Here is a 24,938-nt window from a genome sequence, read left to right as displayed (position 1 = left end):
GACTAGTGGCTACATATTGGATAGGACATTTCTAGCCCTTCATAAGTGAATCTTATGTTTTATAAGGAGGCTGGATCCTAATTATGAAAATAAACCACTTATCTTTTTATATACTATCTGAACATGCATGTAGGATTACTGCAGAATAAAAATGATCTTAAACTCAATCTGTAGGTATTTAAAATAAGAAACTATAAACCCTTAATTCATTCAATTAGGTCAGGTTTGGCTGACAACACGATACAGAACACTGCAATCCTCGATCTTTCAGAGGATTAAAATGATTCCACAACCAGAGAGGATGAACAGTATCTTTCTTCTAAACATTCCATATGCCCCGTCTTACCTGGCTTCACGAAAGCTGCATGTAGGTACTTCCTCTTCACCAACTGCTTGATTTAATAGGTGCCTGTAAAATCCACTGAGATCTTTCTGCTTGGTTACATCCAAACGTGCTGAGAGGAAAAGCAAAAGTGAAAGAATATACTCAACAAGGTAAAATGCAGTTCAGTTTTACAGGCACAGAATATATAACATACACAGTGGGTACACTATTCTCTAGATAAGAAATTAGCAAACTATAGCCTACAGGCCAAATTTGGCTTGCTGTCTGTTTTTGTGAATAAATTTTTATTCGAACGTAGCCCAATTCATTTATTTATGTAGAGTCTAAGGCTGCTTTTGCATTACAAAGGCAGAACTAAGTAGCTGCACCAGAGATATGGCACACAAAGCCTAAAATATTACAGGCAAAATTTTTAAATAAAAAGCCAGAAGGATTAAGCTTAGTGAAGAAGGCATGTCGAAAGTCGAGATACACCAAAACTAGGCCTCTCTGTCTGTTAGCCAAAGTTGTCAAAGCAAAGGAAAAGTTCTTGAAGGACATTAAAAGTGCTGCTCCCGGGAACACACGAATGATAAGAAAGTAAAGCAGCCTTATTGCTGATACGGAGAAAGTTTTAGTGGTCTGGATAGAAGATCAAACCAGTCACAACATTCCCTTAAGCCAAAGCCTAATCCAGAGCGAGGCCCCAATTCTCTTCAATTCTATGAAGGCTGACAGAGCTGAGGAAGCTGCAGAAAAGTCTGAAGCTAGGAGAGGTTGGTTCCTGAGGTTTAGGGAAAGAAGTCATTTCCAAAACATAAAAGTGCAAGGTGTGAAGCAGCAAGTGCTGACGTAGAAGCTAGAGCACGTTATCCAGAAGATCTAGCTAAGATAATTGATGAAGGTGGCTATGCTAATGAGAGCTTTTTATTGTTGACCACACAGCCTTATATTGGAAGACGCCACCTAGGACTTTCATAAGCTAGAGAGAAGTCAATGCCTGGCTTCAAAGCTTCAAAGGGCAGCCTGACTCTCTTACTAGGGGCTCATGCAGCCAGTGCTCATTTACCACTCTGAAAATCCTAGGGCCCTTAAAAACTGTGTAAATCCCCTCTGCCTGTGCTCTGTAAATGGAAGAACAAAGCCTGGATGACAGCACAACTGTTTACAGTATGGTTTGCGGAATATTTTAAGCCCACCTTTGAGACCTCCTGCTCAGAAAAAAAGACTCCTTTCAGAATATGGCTGCTCATTAACAATGCACCTGGTCACCCAAGAGCTCTAACAGAGATGTACAACCAGACTAATGCTGTTTGCGTGTCTGCTGACACAACATCCATTCTGCACACCTCATGGATCAAGGAGCAATTCTGACTTTTAAGTCTTGTTATTAATCAAGAAAAACATTTCATAAAGCTGTCGCTGCCATAGGTAGTGATTCCTCTGACGGATCTGGACAGAGTAAATTGAAAAACTTCTAGAAAGAATTCAGCACGCTAGATGCCGTTAAGCACATTTGTGATTCATGGGAAGAAGTCAAAATATCAACATTAACAGGAGTTTGGAAGAAGTTGATTCCAACCCTCATGGATGACTTTGAGGGGTTCAAGACTTCAGTGGAGGAACTAACTGCAGGTGTGGTGGAAATAGCAGGACAACGAGAATTAGGAGTGGAGCCTGAAGATCTGACAGAGTTGCTGCAATCTCAGATAAAACTCAGTGATGAGGAGTTGCTTCATATGGATGATCAAAGGAAATGGTTTCTTGAGACAAAATCTACTGCTGGTGAAGATGTTGTGAAGATTGTTGACATGACGACACAGGATTTAGAGTATTACATACACTTAGTTGATAAAGCAGTGGTAGGGTTTTAGAGGATTGATTCCAATTTTGAAAGCAGTTCTACTGTGGGTAAAATGCCGTCAGCATTGTGTGCTAGAAACCACGCGTGAAAGGAAGAGTCAGTCGATGTGGCAAACTGCACTGATTGTACAAAATTGCCACAGCCACCGCAGCCTTCAACAACCACCACCCTGATCACTCAGCAAGCAGACATCAACATGGAGGCAGGACTCTCCATTAACAAAAAGACTACGACTTGCTGAAGGCTCAGATGATGGTTAGCATTTTTCAGCAATCAGGTATTTTTTAATTAAGGCATAGACATTGCTTTTTTAGACCTAATGCTGCTGCACCCTTAACAGACTACCATATAGTGTAACATAACTTTTATATGCACTGGGAAACCAAAAACATTCATGTGACTCACTTTACTACGATATCACTTTACTGTGGTGGTCTGGAAAGAACCTCCAGGATCTCTGAGGTATGCCTGTAGTTCACCTACATCTGTTCTTCCCTTCTGTAGTAACAGAATTTAAGCTGGGCTCTTGGCTGCTCAGTTAGAGATTACATTTTTAAATCTATCATTAGTTAATTGAGGCCATGTGATGACTAATTTGGCCAATCAAACATGGCCAAAAGTATTATGTGCACTTTCACCCCACCAGCTTAAAAGAAAAATTTTTGATGTGGACTGACTTTCCTTGTTGTACATTTGAATATGGATGGGTTTATTATTTCAGGCCATGACCCAAATACAAAGGATCTATCTGGCCCTTTACAGCAAGTTTGCCGACTAGCGCTCTACATGAAGACATAGTACATGCTTAGACTGAGTCTTACAGATTTGGTTTTCTTCCACTTAAAGATGATGAGTACTTGCCAATTAAGTTATTTATAAGTACATATTTCACTTAGATTTTGAGAAATGACCATGAGTTGAAAGCACTGAAGGAAAGCATTAGGATATTCTTTGGCCTCTGCACATCTTTGTTCTTCCTGAATTAACGTTATTTTTTCCTAAATTCCCAGTTGATGCTCCTTGAGTGATATTACTCTAATTTTCTCATCCTAGAAAATATGACTAGTATTTAAATCTCAGTTTACATTGCTTCTGACAAATGTCATGGTGTTATGCCTTCTAAGAAATGTTTCTACATTTAGAATCATTTTCTTTCTTTCTTTTTTTTTCAAAGATTGGCACCTGAGCTAACAACTATTGCCAATCTTTTTTTTTACTCTTCTTCCCAAAACCCCCCAGTACATACTTGTTTATTCTAGTTGTGCTATGTAGGACACTGCTTCAGCGTGGCCTGATGAGCAGTGCCATGTCCGCACCCAGGATCCAAACCAGGATCTGGGCCGCCAAAGCGGAGCGCGTGAACTTAAGCACTTGGCCACGGGGCCAGCCCCTGGAATCATTTTTTGAGGCAAAGACCTGTAATGACCACAGTTTTAAGCAACACAACGAGCCATAAATGAAAATTCCAGTAGACGTAATAGTTACTAAGAGTGTAACTGTCTTTTTAGTTAAAAATCTGTTTTATACTACTACATAATATCACATCTTGTACCTTGAATTCATATATATAAATTACGACTACAGCATTATAATCTAAAAGTTCAGTGACAGAGCACATGGCTAAGCACACAGCAGAACTCTGCTTTTGTTTCCTTCTACGCTTCTTCCTTTTCCAATTCACCTTCAAGTGCAGCAGCCCTCTTTTCTCTTTCTTCCTCTTCAGCTCTCTCTTGTAGTTTTTTCTTATAAGCAGATGTCACAAACGCCTCTTTATCATCAAATTCTCCCTTTTCCATTTCTCGTTCTCTCTGTATTTTCTTTTCCATTCTTTTTTCCTGTTCCTTTTTTCTGATCTCAACTGCTTTTAGTAAGTTGTGAATATACTTGGGCTAAGGAAAAAAATAAGATTATTAGGAAAGAGCTGTGAATTCATTAAGATAGAAATGGTTAGTCCAAATACATAGGATGGTCATCTTCTCAAAATTCAATATAAATTTACTAGCAAGACTGAAACAAAAATTCTTTTCAATAAAAACTTAGGTATAAAGACAGAAATTATTCAAAATGTTACTTTTTTAAAAAATCTCAAACTAAATAAGTAATTTTCCCACTGTTCTTCTCACCCTTTTACTGGTATTGTCTTAATCCTTCTTCAACAGATATATCAACGAGAAAGGTTCCTACTTGTTTTGCACATTAGCCGAAATATGATTATTTAAAATAGTAGCTGTACTATAATTTCACCCTACCACTCTATTCGTAGATACTGTAAGATGCAACAATCCTTAAAAATCAATCTGTGCTTGTGAAAGAATAAGAGTGATAGAAAATTTAAACTTATTTCAATTCCCCACCCTCCATTTTTTTCAAACTGAAAATATGACCATGATATGTGTAGATGATTCAGTTACCAGCTAAGAAGCAATAAAATGAGAGTACGATAAAACACAAACATGAACAGGAGCAGGAATAGTACAAAGACATTCTAAGGAAATTTTTCAAAAAATTATTTGTAAAGGTTTTAAAGCAAAAACCAAAATTTATAAAACTGCTGGATAATTCACTTGCTCCTGTCAGGATACTAAATGTAGGGCTTCCTGGGTTCTAAGTCAAATATATAATATCTTGAACTAGGGGCTCTTCACACTTTGAATACCTAAAAGCATTCTCTCAGATCATCTTTACGCTGAAATAAGATTAAGATACAAAATGCAGGTCAAGGTCAAAGAAAGTTTGCATTTTCAGCTAACAAACCTTTCGGTCTTTTCCCAAAAGCAACTTGGGATTACTTTCCTCCTTTTTTTTCTGCATTTCATCATAAATACTGTCATATTCATATACAGTGGAATCTTCTGCAAGGGCCTTCTGGATCGCCAGTTTGGTCTTAAAGAAAAAAAACCCACAAAAAGTCTAAGTAATATTTTTGAGAGGATCATAAATCAGAACTATAACATAAAAATTGTATCAATCACATTTTAGACAGAAAACATGAACATCAATTCTGGAGCCAGGTTGCCTGGGTTTAAATACTGGTTTTGTACTTACTAGCTACTTTGGGCAAGTCTGTTTAATCTTTTTGTGCCTCAGTTTTCCTTATCTAAAAGAATGAGGTGTAGGAGCTGGCCCGGTGGCATAGTGGTTAAGTTTGCCCACCCTGTTTCAGAAGCCTGCGGTTCGCAGGTTTGGATCCTGGGCACCGACCTAGCACTGTTTGTCAAGCCATGCTGAGGCAGCGTCCCACATAAAGTAGAGGAAGACTGGCACAGATGTTTAGCTCAGTGACAATCTTCCTCAACCAAAAAGGGAAAGATTGGCAACAGATGTTAGTTCAGGTCCAATCTTCCTCACCAAAAAATAAAAAATAAAATAAAAAGCTCCCAAATTAATGGAAAAATAATGACACTTTGTAATTAATATTTTTGCAATTTTAATTGTATAAAGTCCTCTGCCTTTGTTCATCATGTTCCCCACTTAAGATAAAACGTTCCTCTTCTGCTTTCAGGCCATCAAAATCTTATCTAGAGCTTCAGGGCCAGCTCAACCCTTACCTTCTAAATGAGTCCATCTCTGGGGACTTTTAGCCACAATGATCTCTTTCTTTTGCACTCTGATGGAACATTCTATACTGCAATATTTAATTCTTAATTATATGCTTGATGTTATTGCTTTCTAGTTGTTTCATAAATCTTAGTCTCTTCCCCAGCTTGTAAATTCCTGAGGTACAGAGACTACACATTTTAACTTTTTCTTTAATTGCTACATTGCCTACTGCAATGTGGACCACAAGAGGGATCCCTTTTAATTGACAGAGTGATATTACAGTTATTCAAAGAACTGACCTGATACCCTCAGATTTTTACATATTAATAATTAGATTCAGGAATGATCTACATGCTAACTTAAAAACATTTTTTCTGGAATACTAAGATATTAAAAAATTGAAAAATTTTCTTTTCAACATTTACTTTAACCTCAGAAAAACAATGATTCTCCTGCCTAGGTGATAAATTAGCACTGCTGCTCCCTCTTCAAAATCAACCTGGAGAACTTACAGAGGGAAACATTTGGGATTCAAGAAATAATAGCCACCATCATCACAAAAAGCAAGGGCAAAGGGACATAAGGCTGTTTTAAATTGATAACATGCCTTTATATATGCTGGGAAAGTGGCAGGGGAGCATCTGTGTGGATATAAATTATTATTAACTTAAGTCTCAAAATATATAAAGGCAAAACTGAACAAAAATCTAAGGAAAAACAGACAAGTCCACAACCATAGCAGAGGATTTTAACATATCCCTCTCAGTAACTAATACAACAGACAAAAAAATTAGTATGAGTATATATGGATTAACACAACTGCCCCAATGAAAACATAGAGAACATTTTTCAAGCATAGCAGGAATATTTATAAAAACTATTTTTTAGACCATCATAAAGCTAATCTCCAGATGTTGTAAAAATATGAAACAATATAATACATGATCTTGAAACACAAAGAAATTATGTTAGAAACCAATAACAAAAAGGTAACCAAAACACCCTATATGTTTAGAAGTTAAGTTCTAAGTAACTCATGGGTCAAAGAAGAAATCATAATGGAAACTAGAAAATATTCTGAACTGAATAAAAAAATACTACTGTCAAAATTTTGGAGATGCAGCTATAGCAGCACTTAGAGGGAAATATATAGCTTTAAATACATATATTAGAAAATAGAAATGGCCGGAAAACAGAGAGCTATGTGCACATTTCAGAAAGTCAGAAAAACAACAAAAAAACCCCAAAGAAAGCAGAATGAAGAAAACACTGATTTGTCAGGACAGAAATTAATGAAGTAGAAATAAACTCATAAAACGTACATATGATTAGCTCATTTTATAAGAGCCAGCAAACCCTGGGATTATCAGACTTTTATATTTTTTTCAATATGGATAATTACAGTGAAAGAAAAGGAAAATTACAGGCCGATCTCCCTTATGATGCAAAACTCTTTAACAAAGAAAAATCCTTAACGAAATTTTAATAAACCAAACACAACAGTGTATAAAAAGGATAATATCTTATGCCTATGTTGGGTTTATACCACTTATGTGAAGTTACAATGATTGATTTTCTAAAAGTTAAACCAGCCTTACTTTATTAGTATGAATCCAACACAGTCATGAAGTAGTATCCTTTTCCATAGTTCATTCATGCTTTTTAAAAATAAACAACAATAAAAAAGCCCCTCAAACCAAGATCAGAAAAGAGTTTCCTTACCTTGACAACAGATAACCTACCAAAGACTTATAGCAAATAATATATTTAATGATGACACGTTAAAACCTTTCAAACAAAACAGAAAGTAAGATAATAATGTTGTCATCATCAGTTCTGTACACTTGAGGTCTAGATAAAAGAATAAAAACAGTGGTCTAACTATTAGAAAAAGTATCCCATTTATAAGAGTATTTTCTCTTAGATTTAGTAATTGCAATCAAGCTAGTATTCTTCAGGAAAAAGTTAGCTTGGGATTAAAGCAGAAGACATGAGCATGCAAGTGGGGAATAAGGTGAGAGGTAGGTAGCACACGCAGAGGATCATCAGCAGCAGACAGATGAGGCACAAGAGCTGCAGCAGCATTCCCAATTTCCAAGCAAACTATGAAAAAGTCTCACTAAGAGAAAAACTGGCTTTGAACAAGCCAGAGTTAAGAATAAAATTAGATTCGGGATTTATGATTTATGTGAACAAGAAAAGGCAGCACAAAAATGTCAAAAATACACTAGAAAACAAGAGACCTACATGACCTTGGAGAAGTCACCAGACTCTGTGGAACTAATTCTCTTATCTATATAGTGAAGAAGTTGAACTTGATGGTCTCAAATTCTATTGAGCTCTAAAATTCTGATTCAAAGCACTCAGCATTTATGTTAAAGAATCACAGTGTTTTAAATGTTTTTACGTGTGTATTAAATCATTTTGAGGCTGCTGAGTTACATGTTATATTTCACTAAGAAACTAAGATGTTATCTTAAAATAACTAGGGAGGCAGTAAAACACAGTGGCTAAAAGCTTGGGCTCTGCAATTTCACTGCCTGGGTTTGAACACAACTAGACCATTTACTAACTATGAGACCCCATGAAAGTCACATAAATCCTTTTTACTTTCATTTCCTCAACTGCAAAATGGGGATTATAAGAGCAGCTATCCCATAGGATTATTGTAAGAATTAAAGACCCTTCTTAGAAAGTAGTTGCCATAATGTCTGGCACATAGAAAGTGCTTAACAAATTTATCCTTATTCAGGATTCTAGTTAGAGAAGGGAAAAAGAGGTGACAAAAATTAAAGAAAATGTGGAAGGGAAAGAACTAAAATCTAAAAGAAAGGTACTTTGCCATCTTCATTATGTTCTGCAGCACTTAAATCTAAGATACACTGGTAGTAGAAAAAAAATTAGTAAACCTTCAGGCTTAGTTCTGTAATCAGCTATGTGATTATGAGGGTTAATTTATCCTCTTAAAGCTTCAGATATCTTAATCAGGACCAGGGGCAGGTTTGTGAGAATTTTAAAACGATAACGTATGTATATAAAAAGTGCTTGGAAATACTATACAGCACTATAAAATATAAGACACTGGCAAGTTTACTGAAGATTACCTGATATTCCCCTTTCTTGGTAGGTGACTTTCAAATAATTAAAAACTGTGAAATCACTTTGGTTGTCAAGAGATTTTTTTTTTTTTAACAAGCTGACGAGCAGGAGTTATTAAATCATATAAACCATTGTCAGAACACTGAGTCATCTGAAAGCAGAAAGGGTTTAATCTACCATGTAGCAATAAAGAGCTAATTCTTCATAGTTTTTTTCCCTTAAAATTTATATGAGAAACTTGAAATCTATGTAAATCAACAAACCTTTTACACATTTTCAAAGACAAGAGTCACAATAAAATTATTATTATTATTATTATTCTTGAGGCAGATTAGCCCTGAGCTAACATCTGCTGCCAATCCTCCTTTTTTTGCTGAGGAAGGCCAGCCCTGAGCTAACATCCGTGCCCATCTTCCTCTACTTTATATGTGGGACGCCTACCACAGCATGGCTTGCCAAGCAGTGCCAAGTCCACACCCGGGATCCGAACTGGCGAACCCCGGTGGCCGAAGCAGAACGTGCGTACTTAACTGTTGAGCCACTGGGCCGGCCCCTAAAATTACTTTTTTATACACACCTACTCTGTTTAGTCTCAACACCTAGGTAGCAAAACTGATACTTAAAAATGTGAGCTGAAATACTTACGCCACCAAATGCATCTAACTCACTCTTCCACCTTACCTGTTTCATTGCTTGCTTCTTAGCAGCTTCCCTCTGAAGGCTTTCACTCACGGAGGTCTATAAAACAGAAAAATGCTGTCATTGTTTAAACCAATTTAAAATTTCTTTTCTAGTATTCTGGTTAACAACTCGTTCCTTACTTATAATTAGAAATAGAAAGATAATATTATGAATTAAACTAACAATTTCAAGGTCTCTTCCCTACATTTTAGGAAACAAATGAATTTTCATTGTAAATCATCAGACCAGGCTGTAAGGTTTAAGAGAAAATAGAGTGGTACAGGAAAAAATAAGGTAACATGGGTTTTTAGTTTCAACTTCACCACTAAGTCAATTCAACCTCTATGGATTTCAATTTGCTTTGTGTGCACATGTGAGTGTGTAAGTGTGAACATTTGTGTGTTTGGTGGGGGATGAGTGGTCCCTTTCAACACTAAAATGGTATGATTCCCAGCAACAAAAAGCACATTATTTTAATATTCATCATTGAATATAGTATATCAAGCTTTTAGTAAATGGTTAAGGCTTAGGGGTAGCCAGAACTATCTGTGGTTATCATCATTCAATAAATATGGACTGAAAAGTCTACCATATCAGGCATTGTTCTAGCTCCTGAAGACAGAGGAAAACAAGAACAGTCTCCGTCCTTGAGAGATAAATGGTCTGAAAAGGAAGACCAATAACTAAAGCGATAATTACAATATAAATGCGATAAGAAATATAATAAAGGGATAATAAAGGGATAAAAAAGGGATAAAAAAGGGCTGTGGGAGCACAGAACAGAAGGAAACTAAAGGTATAAGAAATCAAGAAAGGCCTACCAAAAGAGATATGACATTAGACCTGAATCAAAAAGAATTTAAGAGAAGGCAAGAGGAGTATAGGAAGTAGTAACCATATGGGCAAAGGCAAAGACTTACAGCTAAGAAAAGGAACATAACTAGAATACTTAAGAAAGTAAGTTTCCTTAAAAGCATAAGGCTTTGTAAAATATACCAACCAAAACTGAAATGTTCTGTTTAAATGGGTGAATTTTATGGTATGTGAATTTTATCCAAAAAAAAGGGGTATTATGAATTTATTCATTTATATATTTTTAAAGATTGGCACCTGAGCTAACATCTGTTGCCAATCTTCTTTTTTTTTTCCTTCTTCCCCTCAAAGCTCCCCCAGTACATAGTTGTATATTCTTGTTGTAGGTCATTCTGGCTCTGCTATGTGGAATGCCATCTCAGCATGGCCTGATGAGCAGAGCCATGTCTGCACCCAGCATCCGAACTGGCAAACCCCTGGGCCACCGAAGTGGTGTGCGCAAACTTAACCCCTCGGCCACGGGCCAGCCCCTATGAAATTATTTTTAATTAAAAATATATGGGGCCGGCTCCGTGGCCGAGGGGTTAAGTTTGCGCGCTCCGCTGCGGTGGCCCAGGGTTCAGATCCTGGGCGCAGACATGGCACCGCTCATCAGGCAACGTTGAGGCGGCGTCCCACATGTCACAACTAGAAGGACCTGCAACTAAGATATACAACTGTGTACCCGGGGGGGGTTTGGGGAGATAAAGCAGAAAAAAAAAAAAAAAAAGACTGGCAACAGTTGTTAGGCCATGTGCCAATCTTAAAAAAAAAAAAAAAAAAAAAAATATATATATATATATATATAATCCCCAGCCTTAGAACTATACCTACTGACATTTGCTGTTTTCAGTTTTATACTATCAAGTGGCACTTCTTTTGTTTTCCACGGCAACAAACAGAACAAAATAAACGAGGCTGATTCTAGTTCCCCACGACCATGGAGACAAAATTAATACACAAAGACCATACAAGGAATAGAACACATACTTAATAGACTAAAAGAGGCAAAGAACTAAGGACAAATTTAGGTGATAGTAAACTGACTCCAACTAGAGGAAGAGATGTTGATTAAAAAAAAAATAACAGCGGCTAACATTCATAGAGCCAGGTGCTATGCTAAGTGTATTACCTGTGTATTACTCATTGAATTCAAATTTCCCTGTTATTCTCTGTTTCACCCATTACAATATCAATTTTAAACATTAAAATATTAAATATTCTAATAAGCACATCTCATGAAATTCCTTCCAATATATTTTTATGTATCAGTCTTCCAAATTAAAGTAAATTAAATATATTTTTCTTGATCATTGAGTTAGTAATGTCTTCAGGATTGACTAGAAAAGCATGACTCCAAATGCTGGACTTACACTTCCTTTACTTGCTTTTATTACTTTTTTCTATCTCTCCTTCAGTCTGTCACAGTTCACCTGCTGTCACTTTCAAACTGGTTGCTTCAAGCTAAACCACTGAACTTGGAAAAATAAAACACAAGGCTATTACTTTTTAGACTTCCGTATAATGTAGAATAAGTAGACTGAGAAGGGCCTCTCCTATGCAAAGTATATATACTTTGAGACATCTCAAGAGGCTCTGTTTCCATGTTTATGGCTGTTTAGCAGGATGAAGTCTGACCTTTGAAAAAAAAATCAGATGTTCTTACGTACAGGGTGATAACATAATGGAGGGAGTATAGTAATTTTACATAGCCTACTCACAGACTTACATCCCCGGAATTCCAAGAGCATCAGTGGATAAAGAGGTAACTCTGAACTTAAGCTGAAAAAGCTAGGGAAGATTATCTCCTTTGAAGCTCATTTGATTCTCAGTATGCTAACTAAAGGAACTCTGACAAGGACTATTAAAGGTGATGACTAAAATGCCAATAACCTGTTTAAACACATACACACAAAAAGTTAAAAATGAAGAGTAGCAGTAAAACTTTTAGTTGTTTCTATAATAGTGATCCTACATGAAAATCAATAAATGTGTTAAATGGTATTTTAAAATCTTCTACATAAACATAAGAAACTCTAATCTAGATCCAGATTGGAGATAAAAATAACTAGCAAAATTAAAAGCAAGATCAATAAAATTTTATATTTTAAAGGTCAAGTCTTTCCAAGTTTTTAGAGATACCCTTAAATTAAAATACTAATACAAAATTTAAGACTCAACTTTGAATTTAGTTTCCATAAAAGGGAAGGATATGCAAGAGAAGATAAAAATGGCAAAAGCAGGTCCTTGTGTATAAATTAAGGAAGGCTTCATATCTCACTGAACTCACCAAGAGAAGAAATAGACTTCATATATGTGCCCTATGAATAAAACAAAACTAAGATATATAAGTGCCAACACATGAGCTTCTAACTTTACAGTTAACATACCAGCCTCTAACTTTAGAGCTTATTCAGATTTCACCAGTTAGACATGCAAACATTTGTGTGTGTGTATGCTATTTTACGACATGGCCAGTTTCATGTAACCACCACCACAATCAAGATATTCAACTGTACCATCACCACAATATTCCTTTGTGCTACCCCTTTATAGCCATACCCACCTCTCCTCCCCTATCCCCAATCCCCAGCAACCACTAATCTGTTTCCTATCTCTACAACTGTCATTTCATGAATGTTAAACAAATGGAATCATTCTGAGATTAGCTTTTTTCATTCAGCATTATTTTAAAGGAATGTATTTTGCTTAGTACAGATACTATAAAACACTTCAGTTCTTGCCACAAAATATTCTAGCCTACAGATGACCTATGGAACCACAGCTGTTAAACAAATGATGAAGGCTGAATATGATGAAACCACACAATACAGTCATTAACTGATTGCTTTCAAAATTAGCAGGCAGGAAATTATTCTATGTCTGAAGACCAGCACAGAATAATTTAAGAGATTACTCATTAATGGTGCCTTCTAATAAAACCACAAATTATCATTAGTTTTAAATTTAGGAAGACAAAAATTACTCCCTGAAAGGGACTTTACCTTAAAGAAAAAATAATTCAATTTATAAACTAGTTCAAATGCAAACATTCTGACTGTCCTAAAAGCGCAAAAACTGGAGGAAGATGGGCATGGACGTTAGCTCAGGGCCAGTCTTCCTCAGCAAAAAGAGGAGGATTGGCAGATGTTGGCGCAGGGCTAATCTTCCTCAAAAAAAAAAAAAAAAAAAAAAGGGTGCAAAAACTGCTATTGTACCACATTTATCTTTCAAAATAGGTTTTCTACCAAAAATCTCAGGTAAACAGCTTTTTAAAAACCTGAAGTAGGAGTTCTCTGCAAATGTTTCAACTTAATTCAACAAACATGTTCTGAGAGCCTACTATGTGTATAGCACTGAGAGTGGGGGAAGAGCCATATTTGATCAACATCTTAATTTTTTATATCCAATCTAAGAGTTGGTAGGTTCCTATTAGCTTTAATTCCTCATAAGAAATGAACATAAAAAAAGAACATAAATTTCCTGGTCCATTTTATATATGCTAATATAACAGTACTCTCTCTCTCTGTGCACTCGCACACACACACTATGATAAAGAGTAAAGACGTGGTCATCAAATACAGGCACCATAAATTGCAGAATTAAGAAGAACACTGCAACTGAATTTTCTCAGTCTTCACTACCTCCATTGTTCTATGTAGAGAATAAAAATTATTTAATCAATCTAATGTTTCACTGAATTACAGTCAGACAGACATAATCTGACTAAAATGGAGACTTTTAAAAATCTTTACGATTAGCTCAGATAAATGGAAGAGAAAGCACATGACTGTGCACTTTTCTTATGTCACTATACATGTTTAGATGGGTTGCCTCCTGGGCTGTGATAATTCCCAGAAAAGAAATAACTCTCAACGTATTATTGGAACTCCTTCACTAATATATAGAATATAACGACACTAGGAAAAAAATTACAGATACTGGACCATTATTTACATTGTTAAGTTACCTTTCTTTGATCATAAAAACCTTTTTAAAAAGTTAAGCAAAAATTCAGGAAAGTATTCTGATTTTTTCTTTCTGCAGAAATTAATCTGTGATTCCATAACCAATACACCACAAAGGGAAAAAAAAATCACATATGGGCTTCCTTCTGAAAAAAGAGGCTTACCTATCTACTTGTCCAAAATAGCTCAGCTAAAGAAAAAACAGTTCAAGAATCAATCCTACTTTGAATGGCTTATGGTTACAATTTTCTGTTGTGTTCTGAGAACTTAGAAATGAAAACTTTCTTTGTAAAATTTTTTTTAACTTAGCAATTTATTAAAGGTCTATAAACTTAAGTCATTTATTAAAGGTTCTAGAACTCAGCAATCTCTATTATGGGGTTTATTTGCCCAAATTCACATGACTCTTTTATAAGCACAAAGCCTGTTCAAGAGTTGTGAAAACTAAATAAAATTTTTACGATAAGAAGCAGCTCAGACAGAAAAAACAGACAAGGCTATGAACAGAAAATTTAGAAAAGAGAAAATATAAATGACCATAACTATATGAAAAAAATGTTCAATCTTACCAATAACTAAAGAGATGAAAATGAAAACATTAACTTCTATCATCTATCAAATTGGTAAAGATTTTAAAACTTCTATTATCCTATATTGGCAAGGTAACAAGTAAAGATATACTCCTATATTGTGAAAATGTAAAATAGTTCCCATTGGCATAATGTATGAAGAGGCTGAAAAATATCCATTTTTTCTGATCCAGTAATTCCACTTCAGGAGTTTCAGGAGTTTTGTACAAAACGAACATTTAGGTACTGTGATATTCACTGTAGTCTATAATGGGATATCTATTCACATTAGGGAAAACTTTAAGCAACCTAACTTTCAACATCAGAAGATTTAATCAATAGCCTTCCTAAAAGGGAAAGTTTTACAGCCATTTAAAAATCTGTTTTCAACAACATTTAATGGTATGGGGAAACTTTAAGGCTATCTTCATGTTAATCCTTGTTCACTACTCAAGAAGCAAGCCCCCAAAATAATCACCCCTCTTATATCATGGCCAATGCTTATATTATGCTTTTTGTGTCTTTTACCTTAACTCAAACTTCCCATTGAGTCCTCTAGAATTCCCACATCTTCATCCTTTTTGATGAACTGTCCCATTACTTTCTTGACTGAAAACTGATGTCTCCCCCAAAGACATCCTTTCTTTGGAGGCTGCTCATGCCACACACAGCCTGTACTTCAGATTAGGAAGATGTGGTGTCTCCTCCTGATTCTAGTGTCATACACTGTTGATAAAAACCTCTGCTCCTTTGAAGCTCATGCTACATGACTATGGTACCCTTACCCGACTCCTCTCTCAATTTATGAACCTCTTATTACTCTCTCTGACATACTGATCTCAGCCTTCCTCTCTACTCTACATCATGCCATCACTCCGGCATGCTATCATCATCATAGATACCTGACCTTGTTTTCCTCAGCTCCAGTTACGTCTGTTTCCCCTCTACTTCAGCCACCTTCTCTCACGTCATCATCTGCAACTGCCCCAGCTCTGAAACTATTAAATTTGGACAACCCACCTGACAACAACCACTATTCTTCTACCAAATTTCACTGAACAGATGTGCATTACTTCACATCCTAGCATCTTTGAAATCAGAATATCTCTTACAATCAATCAGTGGTGTCATCTAATTGCTGTCAACCAAGAGGTATACTTAATATAGTTGGTACGGCCTGCATGAATGTGAATTTTAAATGTCAGCATCAAAACTTGCAAAGCATCACCGAGCATTGGTGATATAGCATTTGTGAACATTATGCAATTATGTAGAGAAAATTTACTTTTGACTTTCACTTGGGATTTTACTTAACATGCCTAGCTCACCACCTCTAAACGCCCTCCTTGTAACCTTTACGTCTGATGTCAGAGAGAATGATATAGTGTGGAAAAACATAGTCATCAATGAATCTGAGTGAAAAAATATGTCCAAAGGACTGGAAACATTTTAGGGATTCCTTAAGCAATTAATTTCATTTATATTTTGCTTTTGAGCTAACATCTGTGCCAATCCTCCTCTATTTTTTTGAACGTGGGGCACCTCCACAGTGTGGCTGGTGAGTGGAGTAGGTCCGTGCCTGAGATCTGAACCCACAAACCCAGGGTGCCAAAGTGGAGCATGTGGAACTTTAACCACTCAGCCACGGAGCCAGGCCATATATTTTGCTTTTTATCGATGTATAAGAATAATCTAAGAGAAAAATTTATATCTAGGGGCCGGCCCAGTGGTGCAGTGGTTAAGTTTGCATGTTCCGCTTCTCGGTGGCCAGGGGTTCGCCGGTTCGGATCCTGAGTGCGGACATGGCACCACTTGGCAAGCCATGCTGTGGTAGGCATCCCACAAATAAAGCAGAGGAAGATGGGCACGGATGTTAGCTCAGGGCCAGGCTTCCTCAGCAAAAAGAGGAGGACTGGCAGTAGTTAGCTCAGGGCTAATCTTCCTCAAAAAAAAAAAAAAATTTATATCTAGTTAAGACTAAAAGAACTCCTTCAATATTGTACTGTATACTAACTATATAATCAAAATTCTAAGTGACAAGAAAACCTGTTGTAGTTTAATTGGTAATGTTCTTTCTTTCTCAACGGTACATAAAATAACAGTGCAACTTACAATGTTTTAGATTTGATGAATCACAGTAGCTCTCTTGCTCATTTATTTATTTTCACCATATATTTCTTTGATCTTATGGATGTCCTTAATCCCTTAATTTTTCTATTTTCTATGACAATCTTTACTGTAGTAAATCTTCACCTACTCTTGCCAATAATCTTAACTTCCTTGCCATACTGCTCACCTTTTGCACCTATTTAACAAACCCAAGTCTTGAACCATCTGCTGTCTGTATTAAGGCTGTCACACACTCCTGGAAAATAAAATTTCTTAGCTTCCAGTTGTAACTGTAATGCTATCTACCAATTCTCCTTTTTCACTAGTGGAGTCTCTCTTCTTTCTCGACCAACTGTATTCGGGCCTCCTCTCTTTTTAAACGTGCTACTCCTCAACTCTCTCTTACACAGAGTATATGACATTACTGCCACCTTTTAAATACATGATGAAAAGTTATGCACAAAAAAGGTACAAAAAAATAACCTAACACCTATAAATTCATTATGCAGCCTAAGAAATAGGACATTATCAGTAGAGCTGAAGTCCCCATATATCCTTCCCTAATCTTATCTCCTACCCTTTTCACCCTGAAATTTGTTTATAGTCTCCTTGCTTTTTGTTAGTTTTGCTATATATGTATTGAAGGAGTTCCCCAAAATATGCTGCTTTGGCATATTATTTTGAGTTAAAGACACTTGAAAAACAGCACATGCAAGGGGACTCTGATCTTCCTTTTTCTTCCTAAAAGCAGGAGATAAAATTCCCATGTGAAAGGTGCCTTCCCTATATGAGGAAGAAGAAAGTTTATCACCAGAGATGGGGAGTCAAGGCCAAAGAGAAATCTACACAAACAGACCTTGTTAAAAATAACTCTATCTTCCTTCAGTCTCCCCATACATTTTAGTTGCTTTTCCACAATTGCTACTCTTTGTTCAACCTAGCATATAAGCACTTATGTCTAATCACTTCTCTGGGTCTTCATTTTTCTTGTGAGGACTCCCATCTACACATAAATGAACTTCATATGTTTTTCTCCTGCTAATCTGTCTTATGTCATTACCAGCCAGAGACTAGTAGGTTGGAGGTGTATTTTTGACCTTCTCTACAGTATCTATCTTCAAAGGATGCTGTTTGATTTTGCATGATCTGAACTTTTATCCATTTCTGTGCTGATGAACATTTATTTGGGTTACTACTTTTTCTTTTTTTCCCAAAGCAGCTACGAATATTGTTGTGCATGTGTCCTGATACACATGTAACTATTTATGAACAGAACTGCTATGTTATAGGGCATATATATCTTCCAATTCACTAAATAGTGACAAATCGTTTTCCAATGTGGTCTAACCAATTCACACTCCCATCTACAGTGTATAAATTCCCACTACTCTATCCTTGTAAACATTTTATATGGTCAAACATCTTATTCCTTAGGCAATTTTATGGTCATAAAATGATTTTATTTTGCACTTCCCTTATTATTGAGGCTGAATACCTTTTCACATATTTATTAGTCAATTAAGTTTACTTCTCTGTGAAAAGCCTATTTATGTCTTTTGTGCATTTTTCTATTTGGGTTCTTTTATTTTTTCTTAATGATTTCTTGGAGTTTTTGGTACAGTTTGGACAACAATCTTTTCCTCCTTTTATGGTTACAAGTCTCTTTTCCCTCTCTAGAGCTTGTCTTTTCAATTTTTAAATGATACCTATGATACTGCTGTCTTCAAAGGGACACACCAAATAAGAACTCCCCATAACTAACTCTCACAAAACCTAAAAATCTTAATGGCATCTGGAACCATGTTCAAACCTCTCCTATCTGAAAACAAAGAACATGCTCTCCTTATCGCCACCCTATGAATTCCTGGCATCCCATCAGAGCCAAAGTTGTCTTCTACTCTTGATGCCTCTATCTCCACTATTCATTCCTCAATCCCAGTGCAACCCGGCCTCTGTCTCTACCACTCCACTGAAATTGTTCACTCTGAAACCCTTGTTGCTAATCCCAAGCAATACTTTTGTTATTTATCTTATCTGACCTCTCAGAAATACATGACACAGTTAGTTGATCCTTGCCTTGCTTTAGACTCCCTTAGGCTCATTTCCTTCTTTTTAAAATTAGGATGATTTTTATTATTTCCCCTCTCTCCCTTTATGTCCATTCTCAATTAGCTACTTTCATTCTCTTGAGTTCGCCATGCCCTCGTGCAAGTCTAGGACTTTGTATATCTAACTCCCTCTGCTTGGATAATTGTGACTTATTCTTTTTAGTCTTGGCTTCCTTCAGGAAATCTTCCCTGACTCCAAAAATGCATTAGATATTCGTACTCTCCTAGGTACATCTATATTTTCTCATTTTACTTATTCCATACAGAAGATGTCATTTTACTTAGCTGTTTCCCCTACTGACTAAAAGTTTCACAAGGACAGGGACACTGTCCATCTTTAACACTTCTGTAGCTTCAGAAACTGGCAACATGCCCAGCACATAAATATTTGTTAAATAAATAAGTGCTCATACTTATGGTTGTATTTTCCACCACTATTATGTTTTTTGTGTATGATATTTTAAAGGCTTTAATAATTTTCTCAGCCTTTGATCCAGAAATTACACTTAAAGAATGCATCCTCAGGAAATAATACCAAATGTGTACAAATATTTAGTTCTAAGAGTGCCTTGAAGGATAACGCAATTTGTAAAATTGAAAAATTGGTAACTACTCTAACATTCAACAATAGCATGCCTAAACTATGGTTTATTCATATAATGGAATCCAATATGACCATCTAAAATGATACTGTACATCTATTAATATTTAAAATATACATATTATTTAACCCAGAAACCTCATTCTTGGGAGGGTATCATAGAAATAAAAGCAGCAGAGTAGCAAAAAAAATTTGAGATGTCCATCAATAACAAAATGGTGGAATAAATTATGGTCTAAATATACCATGGAGCTGTTGTTAAATGTTTACAGTGGTTATTTCTAGGTGATGGGTCTAACAGTAATTTTTATTTTTTTGTCCATACTTTTTTATATTTTCTAAATGGTCTGTAAGGAATATGTATTTTTTTTATATAACCAGAAGTTACTTTAATTCATTAAGTAAACAGCAGTTATTCTAATTTATTAAGTAACAAAAGCAAATTTAAGATCCTACTAAGAAACTAAAAGTTAATAGGCTTAGTATCTTGACCAGCTGTGGAATACGAAGTGTCATCTGCCTTTGTGTGGTCAAAGTTTCTAATTTTTTTTTTTTTTTTAAAGATTGGCACCTGAGCTAACAACTGCTGCCAATCTTCTTTTTCTTCTTTCTGTTTTTTCTCCCCAAATCCCCCCAATACATAGTTGTATATTTTAGTTGTAGGTCCTTCTAGTTGTGGCATGTGAGACGCTGCCTCAATGCGGCCTGAAAAGCGGTGCCACGTCTGCACCCAGGATCCAAACCAGCGAAACCCTGGGCTGCCAAAACGGAGTGTGCGAACTTAACTACTCGGCCATGGGGGCAGCCCCAAAGTTTCTAAGTCTATACCTTTAGTCAGTTAATATTTAATGTTGCTGGCCACTTTATGCCCAACAACCAAGAGAGAGTTGAGAATACACTCTATCCTTCAAAGAACTTATTATCTAATTAAGGAAACAACTAAGCAACTAATGCCTTTATAGAACTAAAGAGCAATTAACACCATCTTAACAGCATTTATTCATTCATTCAAGTATTTACTGAGCATATGTCATGTACAAGGCACACTATTCAAGGTGTTGGATAAAAAAACAAAAACTCATGCTCTCAATAAACTTATAAGGGAAAAGACAAAAACACAAATAAGTAAAATCTATATCAGATATGCTGCACTCCATGCAGAAAAACAAATCAAAGAAAGGTACAGGGAAAAAGGAGAGGATTGAATTTAAAATAGGATATTCAAGGAAGGTCTTGATGAAAAGGTGTCATTTGAACCAAGACCTGCAGAAGGTGAGAAAACAAGTCACAATGAGATTTGGAGAAAAGCTTTTCAAGTACAGAGAATAGGCAAGAGCATACCTGATGTGTGTAAGGAAGCAGGCATAGATGGGACAGAGTCAGTGGAGAAACTTACTATAGATATTAAGAGTTCAGAGAAAAGAAAATCATGCTCTGAGAGAGTTAAAGAAGCATCTATGGAGGAGGAAGGACTAAGTCAAATTTAGAAAGATGGGTAATGGGGAATAAAAGGCTATATTATGGAGGAAACCCCATAAAGAAATACAATGACATAAATATGGCAACAAAGAATGAAGAGATCAATATAACTATAACAAATTTCTGTTTGGGGGCTAAGAACTAAAACTGGACTTAGACTACATCATGAAAAACAGTTGGAACTCTGAAAGCGATGCAAAGACAAACAAAATTGTTAGGTTTTGTTCTAATCTAATGAAAAAGTCATTTAGAAAAATGGTCTGGAGTCAATGAAATATGGATAATAGGGAGTGAGACTAGGGGCAAAGAAGTCACGAGACTATGGTAGGTGGGAATGGACAGAAAGGGTAAATTTAGGCGATATTCTAAAAGAAACAGAACTTGGAAACAGATGAATACAAGGAATCAGAAAACAGGATCAAACATGGTTTTAAAGTTTCTAAGTTAGGAGACTACAGAAATAGTGATGAGAGGTAGAATGAGACATGTTATAGAGAGATTATTTCATCCAGAGCTGTGTTTTTAGAAATAGAACAAAATGGAACAAAAAACTTTGTTACAAATTGAACAAAAAACTATACTCCCTATCCAAAAAGATATGAATGCATGTTTTTGAAAGTCTTATTACAATAGTTCTCCCACCAATAACTCAATAAAATCTCATATATAGGACATGATCCTCATAATGTTACCTCTGTAAAATACCCTATTGCATTATAAATGGAGAACTTTCTACTTTGTTCTACATTTTTCTCTAATATGTAAACATCTGGGTTTTGAAGAATAGGAAAAGAATCTAAAAATGTACTCATCTGAAACAATTCCTTAGGAAAGCAAATTTCCAATCAGTGGGAAAACGATAGACTATATGATAAAAAGTATGGAGACAACTGTCTAGCCTTTTTTAAAAAAAACTGATTTCTTACTTCACCTCATTCCTTATAACAAACACCAAAATTACATTCCAGGTGTTATCAAACATTTAAATGTAAACACAAGTTGTAAAACATCAAGAGAATAAAATGTTCTATTAAAAGGTAAAATAACAGTATGGCCACAAAGGCTGTAGAGCAACCAGAACTCTCATATACCAATAGTGGAAACATAAAATGGTACAACAACTTTGGAAAAGAATTTAGTAGTTTCTTAAAAAGCTAAACATACACCTACCATGTGACCTAGTCATTCCATGCCTAGGCATTTACCCAAGAAAAGAAAGCCTATGTCCATACCAAGACTTCTACAATAACATTCATACCCATTTTATTTGTAACAGCCAAAGATGGAAACAAGCTAAATGATCACCAACAGGTAAATAAATAAACAAACTGTGGTATATTTATATAATGAAATACTAAGAAGGAAAAAGAATGGATTATTGGAACACACAATATGAATTAATTTCAAAATAATTAAAGAAGCCAGATCACCCCCCTATTCCAAAGTACATATTGCATGATTCCATTTATATAAATTCTATAAAATGAAAACAACAGTGACAGAAAACAGATAGTAGTTGCAACGTAGAGTTGAAGAGCCCAGGGCACACAACTGGGAGGTTGGATGATGAAGAGTTTTTCAGAAATGTTCTTGTCTCTCTCCAGTCTCCTGTGAGGCCAAAAAAAAAAACCCTACTCTAAGGTAATATTAGAACAGCACTCCAGCTTGGCTGGGGTGGCAGCCTCGATCTTCTCTTCTCAGTTGGCTGAACAAACTTCCATGGGAGTTTGTTCTTGATAAAGAGTAACTCTCTGATGGAGTTAGTGGAAAGTGCCCTGAGGGACATGGTTACGTGGATGGAACAAATGGGAAACCCAGATTAACCTCAAAGGCTCTGTGCCCTTAAGGTTTTCTTCCTTTCTCCTGACAACCTTACCACTCTTCCCAGTAATGATACCGACCCTGATATCGGTTTCCCCACATTAAACCCAGCATATATGAGGTTAAAAGCAAAACACCCATTCCCTGCTTGCTCTCTGGCTTCCTGGCTCCAGAATCTACTATTCTCCATGGAGACAGACACCATCAAGGACAAGCACCTGGACTATCTCCTCCTGCAAAGAGATATGGGCTGGTGGGAAAGCTGCTGACCAGCAAGGTCATGAGCTCCCTCCTGTCTGCAAGTAGTCTCAAGGCCAAAGACAGGCTGGTGGGAAAGCTCCGACCAGCAAGGCCATATGCTCCCCCTCCCCTACCTAAAGCCCCAAATAAAAACCCTTCCTTTTAGCTTTTCAGGGAGTTTGGGATTTGAGCATTAGATGCCCTCTCTCCTTGCTCAGCGCTGTGCAAAAATAAAATTCCTACTTTCTTCCACCACACCCAGTGTCAGAGATTGGCTTGCTGCACAACGGGTGAGTGAACTCACTTCAGGTTCAGTAACAGTAACAGTACCCACTAACTTAATGTAGCTGATAATCCCAATGAAAAATACATTCATGAGAAAAAGAAGTACAAGGAGTATTAAAATCTTTTTAAAGATTAAAAACAGGACAAAAACAGAATTTATGTCAAAAAAGTCAAGATTAAGGAACCAGACAGAATATAAATTTTAAATGACCATAATGCATATTCTCAGAAATAAGAGAGGATACTGGTAACACGAAGCAGAAACAGTAGTTTTTAAAAGAAACAACTTGAAATGTTCCGGAATATATAGTTAAAATAAAAATACTGAGAGACGGATGAATGGGTTAACAGATATAGCTGAAAAATATTTTAGTGAGCTAGAATTATTAGGCTAGGAAACACTCCTGGAATATATGAGGACGGGATAAAGGGATTTTTTAAAAAGGTACAGAGATACGAAAGATAGAAGTATCAACATTCGTAAAAGCAGAAGACCCAGAAGAAGACATATAAACTAAGCAGATTCAAAGATGTATTTGACTGACAATTTTCTAGAATTAAAGAAAAAGTCACACTGAACAGACTGTGAATGCCAAAGAGGATAGACAATAAAAAGACACACACACACATACATAACACCTTGATATATAGAATGAAATTTAAGAAAATCAAAGACAAAAAAAACTCTAAAAGGCTTCTAACAAGGAAGAGCAGATCAACTATAAAGGAACAAGATCAGAATGACATCAGATACCTCATTAGCAACACAAGATTTAAGAATAAGTAATTGTTAAAATTACTGAGTGGAGTAATTTTAAAGTGTTGATGGAAAGAACTTTGAACCAAAAAGTTTATATCTAGATAAACCATCACCAAAAGTAAATATATCTCAAGCACACAGTCTCAGAAGATTTGCTGCATAAAGGCTCTCTTTGAAAATATTCACTAAAGGAACTATTTCCAACAAGAATGATGTTATGAGATACATGAAAAGTGAACAAATAATTTAGTAAACCTTAGTATTATCTTTAAAAAGGAACAAAATACGGGGCTGGCCCCGTGTTCGAGTGGTTAAGTTCCTGCGCTCCGCTGCAGGCGGCCCAGTGTTTCGTTGGTTCGAATCCTGGGTGCGGACATGGCACTGCTCATCAAAGCACGCTGAGGCAGCGTCCCACATGCCACAACTAGAAGGACCCACAACGAAGAATATACAACTATGTACCGGGGGACTTTGGGGAGAAAAAGGAAAAAAAATAAAATCTTAAAAAAAAAAAGGAAAATACAACCCAAATAATCCAGAACCCAAAATCTAGAGCAGCTCTGTACAATAGAACTTTCTGAAATAACTAAAATGTTGTGTATCTGTGTTACCCAATATGGTAGCTACTAATCACGTG

At 36.1% G+C, this 24,938-nt stretch overlaps 1 protein-coding gene across 11 annotated transcripts in view; it reads right to left on the bottom strand.

Moving 5' to 3' along the window:
• The window catches only part of NSRP1 (nuclear speckle splicing regulatory protein 1), a 59,363-nt gene that overhangs the window by 3,280 nt on the left and 31,145 nt on the right, over positions 1-24,938 (bottom strand). For 7 of the 11 annotated variants that reach the window (XM_008526839.2, XM_070562822.1, XM_070562829.1 and 4 more), the window contains 4 exons: positions 9,510-9,566; positions 4,944-5,072; positions 3,871-4,078; positions 347-455 (listed from right to left, as the gene is read on the bottom strand). In XM_008526839.2, coding sequence (XP_008525061.2) covers positions 347-455; positions 3,871-4,078; positions 4,944-5,072; positions 9,510-9,566 — 503 coding nt within the window. Of the gene's footprint in view, positions 1-346; positions 456-3,870; positions 4,079-4,943; positions 5,073-8,833; positions 8,980-9,509; positions 9,567-24,938 lie in introns of all 11 variants that reach the window. The other 4 variants (XM_070562824.1, XM_070562828.1, XM_070562826.1 and 1 more) reach the window with 1 other exon arrangement.

The sequence above is a fragment of the Equus przewalskii genome, chromosome 10 (assembly GCF_037783145.1).
Source record: "Equus przewalskii isolate Varuska chromosome 10, EquPr2, whole genome shotgun sequence".
Lineage (NCBI taxonomy): Eukaryota > Metazoa > Chordata > Mammalia > Perissodactyla > Equidae > Equus > Equus przewalskii.
The sequence above is the reverse complement of the archived record's forward strand: the minus strand, read 5'-3'. Positions and strand labels throughout refer to the sequence as shown.